Source organism: Pteropus medius, unplaced genomic scaffold, assembly GCF_902729225.1.
Source record: "Pteropus medius unplaced genomic scaffold, Ma_sr-lr_union100, whole genome shotgun sequence".
Classification (NCBI taxonomy): Eukaryota; Metazoa; Chordata; class Mammalia; order Chiroptera; family Pteropodidae; genus Pteropus; species Pteropus medius.
Window position 1 is genome coordinate 9,472,955 of NW_024340849.1, and position 18,596 is coordinate 9,491,550.

Here is an 18,596-nt window from a genome sequence, read left to right on the forward strand (position 1 = left end):
GCAAAATAAGCATATCACCTTCTCAGATGACTAGAAAATAAAAATAAACACATGCATATTTTACTTGGGTAAAAATGAAAATTTACAGCCACGAATGGATTTGAGCAAAATATTCTTAAGAACTGATGTAGATGTTAAAAAGCAGAATAAGTATACCAAAACTACAACTAATAGACATAATTTTTCCAAAATAATAAAAGAAATAATAAACACTCAGTACTGGCAATAATTACAATGGACATATTGCTGTGGATGCAAATCAAAGTATTCCCTGAGAGAGAAAAGTTTATTTTTATCTTTCTTTAAAATAATTCAAATAGGAGGCACTTACTTGTTATTTGCTTTGTGCCATACCCCTAGGCTAAATTAATCCTATGGAAACAACAGTCAATACAGGAGGAGGGAGGGGTGTGCAGGCGCCGGCTGCCGTGAATCAAGCGAGTACATTATATAGAAACTCCAAATCGTGAGCCAGTAATCATGTGGAAATAGCAGTCACTAGATCCGCAGTAGCCATACACTGGTTCATGAAAACAATGATTCATAAGCAGCATAAATCTGTCATTTTCTGATTCTTTTATAAATTGGCAATATAATGATCAAAAAGACAAACAAGAAATATGTTATCATGTTACAGTTAAACATATCTCTTATGAAGTGAACTCTGTGCTTAATTTATCCATGACATTATTTTCATTTTCTCACCAACAGATCTGCCATAGTTAGCCAATTTAATTGCAATACTATTCAAGAGATGTTTAATATTAACCATCACACTAGTAGGACAAATAACAGAAATGTAAAAAGAAGATTTCTGTAGAAGGAAGAAGACAGATAGCTATTTCTACTCCTCTTTTCAAAGCAAAGAAGATCCACATAGTATATTTGGATAAAATCCAAGTGAGTCATATAATACATAAAAATGAAAACCAGATAACATCTCTATCAAGGATATTAGATTATCAAAGGAGAAAGTGAACATAAGCTAAAGCCAGAGAGAAAATTATGTCATGAAAACGTGCTTAGACATAAGTAGATTAAGCTCTCATCACAAAGAGACTAGGCACATCTGGTAGTTAAAACAGAAAAAAACCCAACACCCAAAAGTTTACTTGGTATAAAAAAGGTCTGATGCTAGGACTGAACCATTCATTTACCAAACATTTTCTGAGTTCTTATTATGCGCAAAGGTGTGTGAGGCACACAAAAGTGAATTAGGCATGGTTCTCAACCTTCAAGAACTTGCAACAGTTTGGGAGCAAAGCTGCTGTAATATAAAGCAGATGATGAAAACTTACTGGAAAACAAAAATATCCCGAATGCTTACAGAAGAGAAAACTCACTTTTATCTAAGGGATCTGAACAGAGTTCAATATTCAAAAGGCAGATGGTAGTTGGAAGGGAGAACATTCAAAGAGGATAGGGTGACCTGACTGTTTCTCGAACTTGGGCATGCACTGTTAAAAATGCAGATCCCTGAGCCCCATCACCAGAGGTTCTGATTCAGCAGGTCTAGGCTGAAAACCAGGTATCTCTGTTTCCTAAACACCCAGGTGATTATGATGTAAGCATTTCATAAATTATATTGTCAGAAACACTGATTTGGTGGGCAAAAACTCCAGGGTATACTTGGGAAACAGTAAAAACACTAATCACAGAGCACCTCGAATTCCAGATGGAGACACTGCTATTTACCTATGAAAAATTTTGAATAGGGGAGTGAACTAATCTTTCCTAGAATGCATGAACTTGTGTATGACATGAATTAGATAACATCTCTTCCCTTGTGCTCCTACACACATCTCTCTGCGGGGTGAAAGCATGCATTCTGACAGAAAGTTTTAAAATGTAGTTAAGAACAACTATTTGGAAAGTCAGATTTTCTCCAATGTTCTCTTGTTAATTATTTGTCCCAAAGAAATCACCATGGAGGGATGGGTGTGCCCTACTTTAGAGAGGTCAGTCAAATATCCTGCCAGCTGAAGCATCATCATCCTAACCCACCCATGGGAAATGACAACAAGCATGGTCAAAGCTCTATTACTATGGACAGCACGGTGAGTGACATCAAAATTACAGGCACTCTTAGGAAAATCAGAAACACCCATGGGTGTTTAATTTTCAAAAGGCACCCATGTGAATTTTCAGAGGGCACTCCAGAGTTGGGTGGGTCTGACCTGGGGCAGAGGAGAAAGGGAGAAAGGAACATTACTGGATTCCATCAGCATTCTCACACCTGCAACCAAAGAGTTATCTCAGAAGTCATCAGTAATGATGTAAACCATGTTCCCAAGTTCAAGTTAAGATGACACTTCACCATCAACCACCACAGAATAAGCATCTGTTGGCCCTTTCTCTACATGCTTATCGTTGTCCCCTAAGAGCTACACAGAATGAAAAGTTGGTTACCACTCACGATAGCAAATATCTACAAATGCCATGTTTAACATTAAACTCTTGCAGTTAAGTTAAAGCTTAGAGAGAATACAGCAAAGAGCTCAACTAAAACAAAGAGAAGAATGGGATTGGCCGGAAAGCAGCAGCCTCACTGGAATCAAGCCAAAGCTTCTGAAGATCCCTCCCCACTTTTTATTTAAGTGGGGGACAAAGTTAAAGAACAACTTAAAGGATCCCAAGAACTCAATGGACAAACTGTAATTTAGTACAGTCTGGCTGATAAATAAATCTTTTGTTTCTTTTCGAGCTCCCTCTTCTAACTGCACTGTATGAGGGAAGAAGAAAACAGGCTAGTATTGCCAAAAATGAGTTTAGGAGCCAACGCCAAAGAGAGGACCAAGGGCACGACCTCAGCACCCCAAGTACCAAGTAATGGCTTTCCTCTGATGGAATGCTTAGGGAAGGAAAATGGAAATTGTGTGAACTGGAAAGCTTCCCAAGAGGATCAAAATTCCATTTCAAAGCAAAATTGTACACAAAGGAACTTGCAGTGTGGGGAAGAGTTAACTGGAAGAAGGGCGTCCATGTAGTCTATGACATTCCTTAACCATCTGGCGAGCCGCACCAAACCCCAGCAGCGGCCATTCCTTCCCAAGGTCATCTCTGTCCCGGGCAGCACTTGTGCTGTTTCTTCTCTAACACATCGGCTGTGCATGTTCCTCTGCAGTTGGCAGTATTTGTTTGCTGGTGATAAAGTTTTTTTTGTTTTTGTTTTTAGGGCAGAGCATCTTCAAAGAAGCTGAAATTGTTCTAAGGACTGTAGTTTAAGTCTGGCAAATGAACTCACTGCAAAATATTTTAGCATGCTACTCCTGATTCCATGATGTTAATGAATCATCACTACTTCCATTTAAACTGAGTTTTCAGGAATAATTGATAAAAACAAAAATTAAGATCTCTTTCTACAAAAACCTGGAAATGTGAACTTTTGGTAAGGATAAGTAATTAACATGAGTAACCTTGCAGCTCTGCAATGCCAGATCCCAGAAGGAACAGAGTAGGAAATAAGGTCATTTGCTTTCCACTCCATGGGGATTAAAAACGCAGAAAATCAAGCTTTCTAAGAAGAAAGGTACTTAATAAATGTCAGGCATAATTATGAGTTTCTCAATGCTCATTTTTTCATAACTTTCATTCTATTACACCCACATACTTGTACACCCAACTCAACTTCATTCCTTCTCTCCCACTGTTCTCCCATTTGAAAAATCTCTGATATTTTTCAGCTAAAACAAATTTCACACCTAATCAGACCTCAAACCACTTCTTTCCTCCAAGTCTTTAATTCACTCTCCTTGACCCAAAGGTAATTTTTACCCTATTTTACATTACATTATACTCATTTCATAGCCTAATAAGGCACAATCATGCACTCACTCCTAAATTCTTTGAAATTGATCTCTAGGTGCCATAAACTATAATGTAATAGATCAACAATCATTCTAAATGAATACCATCCCCTTAAAATAGTCACCTTGAACACTAAATATACAAAGTGGTTCCACGGTTAAAATCATTTTTAGATGCTCTCTTCTGAAACTTTTAGGTTCACATTCTTTTGATTACCACTGGTGGTGGGAAATCAAGAAAACCAACAATTCAACGAATATTTATTAAGGGATATATATAACCCTAGCTAAATATTGGAAGATACCAAAAAAAAAAAAATAGAGAAACCACATTTTTACTCTCAAGGACTTTATATAGATGTCAATTTTAGACATTTTCAAATGTTTACTATAAAAGGTAAAACTGATAGGTGCATTAAGCACAAAGAAAGCTAACAATTCAGAACAGGAAAAGGTCACATGGAATTGAAAGACCAAAAGCTTCAAGAAACAAAAGTCATTACAAATATGCTTTGAAGGGTGGGCGGGATTCACCAGGTGGAGCCTGGGTTTGGCAGATGAGAAGTTAGGAGTGGCACATTCCTTGCAAGGTGAATGTGAGGTATGCTCAGAGAATGGCCAACAGATGCATAGATTTTTTTCTTTTTAAGAAAGTCCAATATCATACTGTCCATTTTAAAGCTAATGTCTCCTTTCTTACAAATCTTCTTCTATGTAATGTTTTCCGAATCATCTCACTATACAGGCTGTCTTCTCGTCTTACCTTCAACCAAAGAGAAATAATTATGATAAATGACCAGTCTACTTCCTTTTACATGTTGCTACAGATATCTTTTGCAAAGAAGTGGGGTATATTTAACACAGAGATGAAAAAGACAATTCCTACCACCATTCACTCACATATACATTCATTTGCCAAGACCGTTCAACAGGCCTTCCCTCTGAATTAGAAGAACTGACTCCTGCTCTCTGGGAATTCAAAGCAAGGCAGAGCAAAAGAGATAAATATGGAAAACATTTAAGTAATAAAGGTGACAGGCTGAACTCAATTCCTTCCTTATGGTATCCACGCTGGAAGTCACGCAGGCAGAAATTAAATGTAACCTCAAATGTTTAAAAGTTGAGGCAATACTGCTATTCCTAAGTCTCTTTATAAAAAACAGGCTCTATCCTAACTTCTTACTGCACAAAATATTGTGAAACTGAGAAAGGACAATGGCAACAAAACAAAAACAACAAAATTCAGTATCCAAAGGAGAATGTTTTAAAAAAAAGTTCATGATGGTACATCTACTTTTTCTTTTTTTTTTTTTTTGGCCTGTTTCAGAATTACGTATGATAAAAAACACATTAAAAATTCTACAGACATAGAGACACACAATTTACCAAGTAATTTGAAATATCGACTTCTACTGAAATTAAAGTTAGAAATCCTCTTACAAAAAAAGTAACTCCTTTCCTAGAACTTGCTGGGACCCTTTAGCTTTTTGATACTAGTTCACCTCTAAATAGCAAGAGCTGGAAAGCAGATTCACTTCCCATATTAATGAATGAAAGTGATAACCATCAGCCATCAAACCCAACTGAACAACTGAAACATAACCAACTTTTGATAGTAATTATTTATAACTTGTGTAATTTCTAACACATAGAATTAAGCAATTTAAGTGTGTGTATTTTAATTACCATCAATATGTTGAATACCTATTAAAATACAGACAAACCTCTAAAAGTGGTAGGTAAAAGTGGTTAGTAAGTTAAAACAATCTAAAATGAAGACATTTAAGTTAAACTTAAGTGGCAAACCTTCTAAATACCATGGACAAAGCTACTAGGAACACGGACATCTAAATAATTACTATTAAACACTGCTTTTGAGTTTGTTCTCTACATTGTCCTTTGTAAGCACTTTATTAGATATCAGCACAGAACTCTCTGACCTATGATGCCTTACAATATTACTACCTATGAAACTTTAATAAATGATCAATTTAAAAGAGCTAAATTTGTCAGTAGAGCAAAATGTTTAATCACCAGCATAATTTTGTATAAATAAGTTCACGCTGCTTTGATACAGTATTAAAAACAACAAAATTTAGACATGGGAAGGAAAATCGTATTCCTTGAATTTAAACCAGCAAAAAGTTGTCATCTTCATGGACTTTACAAAGAAAGTTTTATTAAACACAATTTTCCACTGCAAATAATAACAATCTTAGTACTAATACTATCTGGATCATCTAAAGGGAGATACAGTTAATATAACAGAAGTACTAATAAAATCAAGGTAAATAATGCATTATAATTATTAGTTACGTACATAATCAGGAAAGAACCCATTAAAACTACCAAAAAATTACTGATTTTGCCTCTCCTCTATATCTTGAAAATTAACTTGAAGAGTTCTAGTGCCAATAAAGGAAAAACAAACAGTAGTAGTTCCAAGAACAATGTTTTCCCTCTGAAATTGCTGACCTGAGTGGGTATACCAGCATGCCATCTTTCCAGATTTAGAATGCTGCTGAGAATACCAATTTAAATGTTCTGTGAAAATAGCTCATTTGTTTAAAGTGAGAATTTGCAATAGAAAGAAAAATTAAGGAAATATGTGGTTAAGAGAAAAAGTCTCAGAACTCTCACCTGTTACAAGCGCATTGTAATTAAAAAAATTTCTCCCCAGATACTTGCCTTAACACTGTAATCTAAATACTCATTCCCTGAGACTTACGTAAAAACATAAAAATAAATTATCTTTTGGGACCTAACAGGTTCTCTGTGAAAAATAGACTAGAGATTAGCACAAATTCCTTAAATATACAAATAAAAATAAACAATTATATAAACAGCATATTCTCAAAACTACCTACTAACTGTATGAACCTAAAAAACTACATTAATGTTTTCTGAAGTATAGATGAGTTTTTAAAATACAGAATTTCAATTCCTAGCATTAAGTACGCGTGTGTGCATGTGTACATCTATACTTAAACATGTAGTACTTTGAAAACTTATCCACAAAATCTTTCTTGGACAATATGAGTGGGGCACAAAAATCCTATAGAAGTATGTAGTGAAAAAGAAATTGGTATTAAAGCACGGTGTTTTCCAAAGGGTAACACAACAGCAGCTTCACCAGTTGCTCGGCCTCCACGTACCAAGTCCTCTGGGCCCATCTCTCCTATGCTTAAAGCAACAGAAACAAAACAGAAACTTTTTTCGCAGTAATATTCTATTTCTCAACACCAGTACTGATTAAATGGATGTATTCACTTTGTAAACCTATCAAATTGTACACTCATATTTGTGCCTTTTCTGTTTTTGTTTATACATCTACATTCAAAAGGTTATATAAAGAGGTGTTAGGCCCCCACATCTTCTCCCCAATTCCAGGGGGAGACAGTTTATTCCCTGGAAGAAACTGAACGAGAGAGTTCCTAGCTCAAAGACATCAGGCATAGTTAGAAAACACTGTTCTGCAAACAGGGGTATCACATAAAATTCCACACATCAAGCCTTGAGGTTCTAGCTCTCTTTCCAGCTCCCTGAATCTTGGCATGCACTACACAAGCAGAAGACCGAAGGATTCCTCTCCAGTAAAATCAACACACCCTAGGGAAAAGAGCCACAGATTCCATCTTTGAAAGTTCCCCAATGAAAGGCTCGCCCCTGACAGCCCCAGCAGTAAAGCTGTATGGTGGAGAAGCCCTGCCCACAGTCCAAGGCGCTCAATTTGCTTTTGAGTGACACACCATTAAATAGGAACAGAAAGCAAATGATCACCAAATAGTTAAGTCAAATTTCCAACATAAAAGACATCTATACAAACAGGAAAAAATCAAGATAGTGCAGGCAGCCCGGGAGGAAGGAAGAAATAAAATGTTTTCGGAAAGAGAAGAAATGCACCTGTGAAAAAAAGAATCTATTCAAATGCATACAAATTAAAACAAACAAACAAACAAACAAGAAAGAGCTCTTGAAAAATAAAAAGAGCAGAAATTCAGTAGAGATAGGAAAATTAGGGAAGAAACAAGGAGCTCTCACCTAATAGGAATTAAAGAAAAGAGGACCAAGGGGAAGGAAATTATTAAAAACCAAACCAAACCAAAACAAACAAACAAACAAACAAAAAGTTCCAGAACTGAAAGACACGTTTTTTTTCATATTAAGTGTTCATCACAGTAGCAGAAATAAATAGTCATAAAAAGAAGATGCTGAAATCTTTTGCAGATTGCCTTAAAAAAAAAGAAAAGAGGAAAAAGATACAGGTCACCTACAGAGAAGAATCAGAATAGAATAATGCTTTAAAATAGCAGCTGCAGAAGCTAAAAAACAATGGTGTGCTGGCTTCAAAATTCTGAGGGAACATGTTTTTCCTGTTGAGAAGCCAGCCAAATTATCAATCAAGTGTGAAAGAAAAAATATTTTCAGATATGTGGTAGCTAATAAATTTGCTCCCACTTTCCCTTTCTCTGGAAGATCCTAAAGATTCCATTAAAAAGAGAGAGTACACCAGGAAAGAAGTCACAGACATAGGAAAGCTAGGGGGCCAACACCAGGGAGACGAAAAGGGAGTTGCCAGGAAGGTGGCGAAGGTGATCTCAGGACAGCTTGCAGCAGGGCTACAGAGCAAGGAGCTGCGCTGGCTCTGGCTCCGGGAGGGAAGTGTGTCCCAGAAAAGGGTGTTCAGAACAGCGGTGGAGTTCTGTAAGAAAGCTTAGGAACACCAGAGAAAAAGAAGAGTGCAAAGTGAAGAAGGCTCCTACCTACCAGCAAGAGAAAGGAAATGCCATCACTGCATGGAAGTGGCTTAGCTGTGTTCAAAATAACGTCAACCCTCAACACAACCCAAAACTGATACCCTAAACTGAGAGGATGAGGGACGCAGCAGTTTGTGCATGTGCTGGGGGGCAGGAGGGGGCGAGACAGAATGTGAAAGAGTCAAATCCTCATCTTCCATAGTAATGTCAATATATAATGTCAGTGATCAAAATTTTTAAAATAGTAGTATATATACAACATTTTGGAAGATGGTGGAAAAGATTCAATGCCTAGGGAGCAGGACTTGGGTGTAAGGACAGGCTGGAGTCCTAGGCATCTATCCTTATTAGAAGTCTTGTTGCTTATTAATTTTTATCTATATAGGCTATTAGCTCGATGGGGAAAAATGTTTAAATTTTTAAAAATACAGAACAAAACAAAACAAAGAAAATGTGCAAAACAGTCAGCAAGAAAACTAGAAAATGAGTTGCAGTGGGAAATTGACAGTAAGACAACCAGTTCTACAAAGCTCCTGTGATACGCTGGGTGAGAGCTGAAAAGTGCTTCCTCTGACAGCTGGTGGAGAGAGCATGTGCTGACGGATGGGGAGCAGGGGGGAAAGGGCAATGGGTTGAACAGGTATTTACAAATGTAGAATCAAGAGACATGGGGGACCAATCGAGAGACTGAAAGAAGAGTCAAGACAAAGTCACAAATATCCATCCATCTGGGTGTTTGTTTAATTCGCAAACACTGGTTCTTTGGGAGCATCGTATTCCCCTATGAATATAGAAGCACTTTTGTTTAGGTTTCAATTTTTGGATTATTATATAATAAACAAATAGAAAAATACAAAAAATAATAATGGTCATCCAAGTACCAACTTCTTCAATTCAAATTTTAACATTTTTATCATATTTGCCAATAATTTTTTTTAAATAACTATTATGGATATAGTTGAAACCCTCTTCAAAAAACACCCTAATCCATCCCTTAACTACCTCGCAGAAAGTAACCATTACCCTGACTTGGCATATAACATCTCTATCTACCTCATCTCTAAAATGAGAGCACTAGTTTGGGAGAATTGTAATGTCCCTTTCAGTTCTAAGACACGAGGATTCAATAACGTGATATAAAGTTCCTGATGTTCTGTGATGGAAGTGCAGAAGCCTATACTGCTTTGAAATACACATAAATATGTCAAAATAATTTCAAACCTTGAAAACAGACTCAATCATGATGTAACCCTTTGGCAAAAAATCGCAGTAACTTTATTGTAGTAGGGTCAGTAAAAATATTATTATCAATTCATAGGGCATATGAAAATCTAAGATCAAGCATTTCGCTGTGGTTTCCTTTCAACGTATCTGTCAGCTCCAGGGAATGATAAACAGTGCTAGGGCACAGTATCCTTGCTGGAGTTCTTGCTGCCTATGCAACTAATTCAGTGCAGCACCAAACCGCCCCAGTTCTTCTCTGCCAGGCAATCCAGCAAAAATATTTTTAAAAATCTGTAATGCCAGTTTTACTTAAAATGTCCTTGGTGATATAAGAAAATTATTTGTATTACATCTCGACCTGAGTATATATCTAATTTCTGGGTGATAAAACAGGAAGTGCATATGAAGTACTTGCTCTGCATACTAAAGCATGATGGTTATCTCAGAAAGAGCACTTGCACAATTATTTGAGCTGTAAGCCAAATTAGTCACTATGTTTATGAAATGCCACTTTTACGTGAAAGAATAACAAACTCGTTATTTAGACTTAAGTATTTGGCAGACATTTTCTCTACAATGAAGGGAGAAGGTCAATTCAGGAAAAACACTGACAGTATTTGTTACCAAGGATTACAATTTTGGTCTACAACCATGCCACTCTGAACAAGCTCAATCCCGTCTGATCTCGGAAGCTAAGCAGGGTCGGGCCTGGTTAGTACTTGGATGGGAGACCACCTAGGAAGACCAAATGCTGTAGGCATTAAAGGAAAAAAAAGGGATTGTAAGATGACAAGGTCCTTGCAATCTGTGAGGTCAACCACCAAGAGTTGCCTCGCCTAAAAAAAAAATTAAAATTTTGGAAAACTTGTTTTCATAGTGAGCTTGACAACATTCTAATACTTGAAGAATTTTCTGATGAGATCAGTGGTGATATTAACAGCTATGATTTCTTGAAATTACATAATGAAATGAGTTAAAATTGGAATATTTGTATTACCCAACTAACCAGAATTCTCCAAATGATCAATGTATAATGCAGCAGAATGATGCATGGGCAAAGATCCATTCAAAGTGCAAGAAAAACCAATGAATCCTAATGTAAAAAGAATTTTAAAGTTCACTAATAGGGATTCTGCATTGGAACTAACACTAGAAACGATCGCTTGTCAAGAGCTGCTATAATATCAAAAGAATATTCACAATTATCTGAAAAGACCATCAAAATACTCTTCTCGTTTTCCTACATATCTGCACAAACTTTATTAATAAACACTGAATTATTCTTCCTGGATGTTAAAACCATAAACACACAATCACAATGGTTAATCACCATAGTTTAATCTCTGATCATTTCGGTCATTTAAAAATGAATAAACAATTCATTATTTATTTAAAAGTCATATTCTTCTGCAGTTATAGTCTCATATATTTACAACAAATATATAAATATCAGAGGCTTCATTTACTACAAAATTAAATTTGATCATTGCTCCAGAAAAGGAAAAGGAAAAGGAAATGAATATGGTAAATTCTTAAATCTGTTTTGGATACATGTAAATAAATTCCCTTCTCTCTAGTTACAAAGAAGCAGACCCTATTCATTTCATGTGTGACTCTTGAAATCTACACACTAGTCAATCACCTAGATGACCTAGATGGTGTTCATGGATTTAAACCTTCGTTCTTAAATTTCTAAGGAAATGTCTTTCCATGGGGGAAAAAAAAAACCTTTTGTAAATTTTAAAAGAAATAATTTAATCTGACCCCTGGAGTTCAGAAGTAATACATTAAACATCATTAACTTTTCATAGACCTATCTGTAGATTGGTTAAGAAACAGGAGTGATTTAAAGAGAAAAGTTCCTCTTATACTAACCTATCCAGTTAATGAATATCATGCATCATTCATTTCAAAGGCAGGAACTTTGAAAAAAATTTCAGAATGAGAATTGATAATGTCTTCACTAATAAAGTCCTATTACCCTGCCCTCTGAAAGAGAAAGGTTACACACTGTGTAGCTTTTTAAGTCAGAATATTCAATAAACAACTGGAAGCTGACACCCCCTCCCCTTTCTAATTATCACCCATTTTTGGCATGCTCACCTTTGCAGTTCACTGAGCCCCCTGGCAGTTGGTAGACTGGGATTCTGCCTTAGGAAGTTTTGTTTTAAGTTGAGATGAGTGAGGTCTTGGCTGTAGAAGAGGTTGGCAGGCAGGTGCTCCAGGCTACAACATGATAGGTCCACTGAGCTAATACGCTGTGATGCAACCTAGAGGGGGATAAAAACACAATTCAGTTTTAATTCCACTCATTTATCCCATAACTGCATTCTATGAATAGAAATAAGATAACCCCGCATTTGGGAACATAGACACACTATACAAGTAGCACTATTAGTTCAAATATAAGCCAACAGAGTATTCACTCAGTACAGAACTGAGTCAAGTACATATTAACTATAAAGCTGAAAACAGCGTCCCTGCCTGCAAGGTTCTTACAGTAACAGTACAGGAGACAGGTTATAAAGAGCATAGATTATCCTATCAAGTTTAGTGATGTCAGCAATCACCTCCAATATAGGGGTTATGTTCCCCAAAACGTCTATAGTCAAGGAATTCAGAGATAATAATACAAGACTATAGAGTAAATGCAGGGTTGGGAGATAGACATTAAGATCTAGACTGAACCTAGAAAGTATATTTTGACTTAAAAGAGCACAAATAAAGAAGAATAGTATTAGTGGTCTTGTACATCTTTAATAAAAATGGTAGCGTATGATCAGATTCCACTGCTTGTCTGATATGAACTTCTTGGTTGTCTCTCCCACAAAGTTTCAGTGAGATGCTTATCAATTCACTGTGCTTTGCTTCACATACGTATTCTAAGTGAAATTTATTTTACGTCTAAATGTTTATCCATATATTCAAAGCCTTCCTGGTTAAATAACTCCTACCGTGGCCAGAGTCCCAGGGCTACAGACCAATTAACATGGGGAGACAGAAAAGGCATTGGGTAACCTGTATTTCTCAAATGCTCTCTTCAATCTCAAGTAATGTGGTGCCAGCTCGTGCCACAGTGCATGGCTACAGCCCCAATTACACACACCTTGGCATGTTCTCTCCTCAGAGGACATGGGACTACTGTCCTAAGATCTGGGTTGATTTTTCCCTCATGGTCATTATCTATACCAAAGCTTTATCTATGATCAACCTGACATCCTTTCCTACTACCAAACCCAGCTTTCTCTTTCCTAATTACAGAAGGCAACAGAACGTGGTCCTCAGGAGTGGGGCTCTCGTGTCAGTGTACGATCACATCCCCACTTAGGAGTTGAGAGAATCCTGAGCAGATCACTGAACCCTCCAACTTCCAGTGTTCTTATCTACCTAACAGCCATAAAGATGGCACCTATATCTACATGTCTGGCACAGAGAAAGTATTCAAAAAATGGTGATTGCCATTATCATTACCACCACTACTTCCAAATAGAATGGTCCACATCTCACATCCACTGGAATCCAAATTCTCCTGATGCTAAAACTTATTTTGTTGATGGCACTTTGGGGGTAAGGAAGAAATTACTGTGCAGACATGAAAGTTAAGGAAATAATGGGGTGAAAAAGGCCTGGCAAGGCCCAACTCAGATTTTACAAAGAAAGTCTGAGTCTGCATTTTAGCAATTTTATCTTTCCTTGAATTTTTACCATTCAATAAAAAAAGAAAATCCCAAACCGGGCCAAATCATCCATATAAACCAAAAGATGTGAAAAGAGCCAGAATTTAATGGGCCTGAAAGGCAGGTGCAAACGTGCCATAGCCACACAGGATTCCCTGGCAGGAAACTGCTCATAGGAAGTGAACTTGAAAGTCGTACTCAGTGGAATCATTCATTCAAAAATATGTGTGGACCATGTACTAGCGTGCCAGACCTTCTATTTCTTGAGCTAGGTGGTAAAACAAGACAAACGCAGTCTCTGCTCTGAATGAGTACATCTCAAGAGAAGAAGAGGACAATTCTGATAGTACGTGATAATGGTTACAAGGGCACGGAGCATGATCTAAGGAGTCAGGGAGGCCTTCCCAGAGGACCTGACGTCCAAGCTCAAGGCTGAAACACGAGTGGAAACCTGTGTTTTTATCTGCCCCAAATTCCTTCTCCCTTTCTTCCTGTAATAATCCTTCAAATGCATGTGATCCTGATGAGAGCTGCAAAGTACACTGACGCTCTGGCCACAGAGGCAAGCATGGACCCCAGACTTGAGTAATCAGAGTACCCCACCCGCTGAACCCACAGACTGATCCAGTGGGTACTGGCATGTGACCCAAACGAGGCTAATGAGAGAACTGCTCTGGAACTTATGTATTTTGAAGCCAAGAGAGTGAGAAAGAACCCGCCGCGTAAAGCCGCAGTTAAAATGAATAAACTAGATCCGGACGTATCAGCCTGTACTGATAAAGCAGCAAGCTACGGAACGTTACCTACAGTCTAATGCCATTTATGAAAAATGTTTTTAACACACACGACTCCATATATTCTGTATGAATAGTTACATGGGCAATAAAGCTATAAACCATACATTGGTCACATACCAAATTAATGAAGGTGATTGCCTTTAGATAGGCAGGGAGGGAAATGGAAATAGAAATGGGAAGATAGGAAATTTGGAGTTTATACATCTACAATGTTTATTTCCTTATAAGGGAAATAGAATATATAAAAGAACTATGTCAATATGTTGACAACTGGGGAGACCAGTACATGGAAACTGTAATATCCTTGTCCTCGTGTGTGTGTGTGTGTGTGTGTGTGGTGTGTGTGTGTGTGTGTGTGTGTTTAGGAAAAAATAATGAATCTCAACAAAAATGTCAGTAAAAAAGGAGAAAACAGATGAGAGCAGTCTTCCGCTTTCCTTGCATTCACGTTATACTAGGTGGTGCACCACGGACGATTCTGCTTCCTGTAACCAAAGAACTCCCTTGACCCACTGTGACGGGCTAAATGGTGGCCCCCTCAAAGTATGTCTGCATCCCAACCCTTGGACTCTGTGAATATTACCTTGTGTGGCAGAAAAGTGACTATTACCTTATATGATGAAAGATGAGATTAACTATTTTGAGAGGAGGTGCTTATCCTGGATTATCTGGCGTACCCTAATAGAATCGCATGTATCCCTACGAGAGAGAGAGGCCGAGGGAGTTTTCAGAGATAAGGGAAGGCGATGTGTCCATGGAGGGAGAGGCTGGAGTGAAGTGGGCCGCAAGTTAAAGAACACTCGGAGCCACCGGAAGCTGGAAGAGGCAGGCACAGGTTCTCCATCAGAGCCGGCAGGAGGGGCAAGGTGCTGCCAACACCTTGATTTCAGACTTCTGGCTTCCAGAACTGTGAGAGAATTTTTTCCATATTTTTCATTTTCATTCATTCAACATGTTTATCGAATATCTACTATGTGCCAACTATTCATCTGGGTAAGCAATTGATATACTTAGCAAACAAAATGAAGATCCCGCCATACTTCACGAATAAGTAAATTATATGTTAAAAATTGGTAAGTACTATGGGGAGAAAGAGCAAATAAAAGGGGTTCAGGATTGTTGGGAGGGTGGAGGGTTGTAATTTAAATAGGATGGTCAAGATGAGCCTCATTGAAAAGGTGACATTTAGACATAAAGTATGTGAAGAAGTTAGCAGAATATATTTATCTAGAAGACAAACACTACAGGCAGAGGAAGAAGCTAGTGTTAAGGACCTACAAGGAATGTGCCTGGCATGTCTGAGGAACTGTTTGAGAGGTAAGGGGAGTGGCCTGCATTGGGGTCAGACAGGTAAAGACTGGGGGTGGGCAGCAGATCCTGCAGAGCCTTCCAGGTCATTATAAAGACTCCAGCTTTTCGTGTGAGCAAAATGAGAAGTGTGGAGAGGTTCTAAGAATCTGTCTCTAAACTGAAAGCGCTAAAGGGCAGGATTTCTGCCTATTTTGTTCATTGATACACCCCAGGCTCAGTACTTGGTAAGATCCTCAAAAATATCTGCTGGGAGAATGGCCACAGGACTACTTTACAACCCCTCCCTTCTCAGTTAGCATCTGACCCATCTACTACATTCTTTCACGCGGAGATTACTTTGAAAAGAACAAATTCTATTTCAAATGAAACATCCCACTAAATACTCTCTTTGGACAACTAAAAGATAATGATTAAATGTCAAGTTGTATTCCATTCTTTTCCTCATTCTGGAGTGCAAGCTGTTCCTGTTGGAAAGAGGGTGGGGAACCACATTAACAAAGCTACACCAAGCGAGAGCAGTCTGTGGGAGTCGCGGCAGAGCTGGGAACATCTACAGCGAGAACAGAAATTAAACATGTCACGATGCCAACATGACCACAAAAGCAACCACTAGTTGCGCCTCTGCCTAGTCCTGTGTCCTGCAACAGAGGGGAGGTTTAAGTGCTTCCGCTCAGACCAGCCTGAGCATATAAGGACTCTGCCACAAATGAAAAAACTACCAGCTAGGCTACCTGCAGAGAACTTATTAAGACTAAGATCCTTCTCAAAATAAAGAAGATCTAAATAAATATTAAAAGTAAATCAGAAAGCTGCCTGTATACACCTCAGAACAAGGAGCCTTTTATTAACTTAGCTTTTTTTTGAGGTAGTAGTAATAATAATAGCGGCTACCACGTAGCGGGCTTCATTTTTGACAGGAGTGTTTCTAAGTGCCTTAGACAATATTTATTTTAACTTTCCCAATTCAGTGTAGTAAGGACTTGTCCTCATTTCACAGATGAAGATTAAACTAAGTTACAGACTGTGTCCACGGTCACATGAAAGCAGAAGAACCCAAGGTGGAATAAGAGCCTGTACCACTGATGCTATGCCAATAATGCTACGTGTCCAGGGCCTGGACACGGTTCAGATCTCACCCAAAGGAAGGCTCCTCTAATTCCATGATAAAATGTAACATGACTCCTCAGACCAGAACAAAGACAATTAGATGCCACCCTAGGATAAACTTAAGTCTCAGGAATGAAGACAGGGTGGTGATGGACAGGAGTCCTCCCAGAGAAGCAGAGGAGACTAGCAGCCGACCACATACAGACTTTAGGGAATGGGGGGAGTCCCATGGGGCACTGTTCCTTGACATCATGGGCTCGGCTCACTCCTATCTCACACAGTTCTAGGTAGTGATGATGCTATCTGGTGAGTACCTAACTGAATTTTAAAAGGTTACAGGAAACATTTAAAAGGCTACAGAAATTTGAAAAGAAAATGAAAGAAATAGGTACAGGCAGAAATCACCTCAAATCTTTGTTATAAAAAATAACTTCTAAAGGATTTCACATCAGAATGTAAAATGCTTTTGGCAAAAACAACTGTATGTCTATTACACTCCCAAAGCTCGAGACAATGAAGACAGAGCTGAGACCCAAGCAGCTCGATATACAGAAGAAAGGGCACAGTTGTAACAATACACAGGGCACTTCCTAGCCATGCAACCCTGGGTAAGTCATGTCACCTATCTGTCCTTCGGTTTTTCTATGTCTAAAGTGGAATAAACAGTACCTACCCCGATCAACGAAACAAGCTGCTGTAAATAAAATGTTCTCATGTTAAAAGCTTAGGAGAGACTCTGCAGACCAAGTATCCCTAGACCAACAACCACAGCTACGAGCACCAGAAACCTATAAGACAAGAAAAGAACAGCACGGGCCACTGCTCTTGCCACGCTGGGCAGTTACACAGACTGAACTCAACCAGACAAAGGCAGAACATTGCTCTAGCCATGCAGCTCACTGATCATCGATGAACTTGCTCAGGAAGAAAAGTACAAGGCAACTGTTGCTTAGGAAGTCAGTACTAGTCGGTCTTAACAACAAAACTCTTTTTAAAGATTTACTAAATTTAGAGTTAGTAAATTAAATGAGATTTTCCCCCCATGAACCTATCTTATAGACTCTGGGAGAAACATTAAAATGAACCAGCTACTCAGGCTGTCTTCTTTTCCGAATGACTTGTAAACATGTATGAAAAAAGTTCATTTGGCCCTCAAAATATTTCACAAAGAACACTGCAGGGTAAAAATAAAAGATAATATGAAAGACAACCCTTTCAGATTACCTACTGGGCTTCCATACATTTCTAACATGCTACTCAGCTTAGCACTTTCTTCACCTGTTTCTTTGTCAACCCTTAGGACATTTACGTTAAAAAAAAAAAGTTTCTGCTCTGACTCTAGTTGAGTTGCATTTCTAAACCAATATATCTGTCCTATTCCTAACCTATCGTCACCATGCTTTCAAAATTAACATCTTCCCTTGCAACAGAACTGTACTCTACATTACTCCCATTATTCTTCATGTTCACTTAGTGGACAATCATCTTTCATAGGCAAAGGAAAAGTTCAGAATAATATTCATGTGATTTTTTTTTTTGTCCCACTATACTTCAGTAAAGTGGTATTTATCCCTAATAGTGGTATTTATTCTTATTATGTGCATGGCATGTTCAAATTAAGCAAAATGACTCTGAAAGTCTTGGTCAAAGCAGCTGAAATAGCACAAATAATTTTGCTCGTATAAAGTAAAAGACTGGCGTAGATTGGCATTATGAGTCATTAATTGCTCTGGTGTAGCCTTTAGTGGCTTGGGAAATCATGCCCTGGCTACAGGGATAGTCTCTGGGGAGTTTATGAGACCTCTGCAAAAATTCTTAACCTCAACTGACCTAGTTTTAATTCTCACCCCCTCCCCCCAAAATGGGGAAGGAGTCTATAAATTCAGAATGAGTTTATTAATCTTTATTAGCTAAGCA

General features: G+C 38.0%; 1 protein-coding gene and 1 pseudogene across 1 annotated transcript in view; one reads left to right on the forward strand and one right to left on the reverse strand.

Moving 5' to 3' along the window:
* The window catches only part of PHLPP1 (PH domain and leucine rich repeat protein phosphatase 1), a 166,582-nt gene that overhangs the window by 55,648 nt on the left and 92,338 nt on the right, over positions 1 to 18,596 (reverse strand). Inside the window, exon 4 of the mRNA XM_039840068.1 lies at positions 11,891 to 12,057. Within this exon, the coding sequence (XP_039696002.1) occupies positions 11,891 to 12,057 (167 nt within the window). The remainder of the gene's footprint in view (positions 1 to 11,890; positions 12,058 to 18,596) is intronic.
* On the forward strand, positions 10,429 to 10,547 carry LOC120590268 (uncharacterized; annotated as a pseudogene).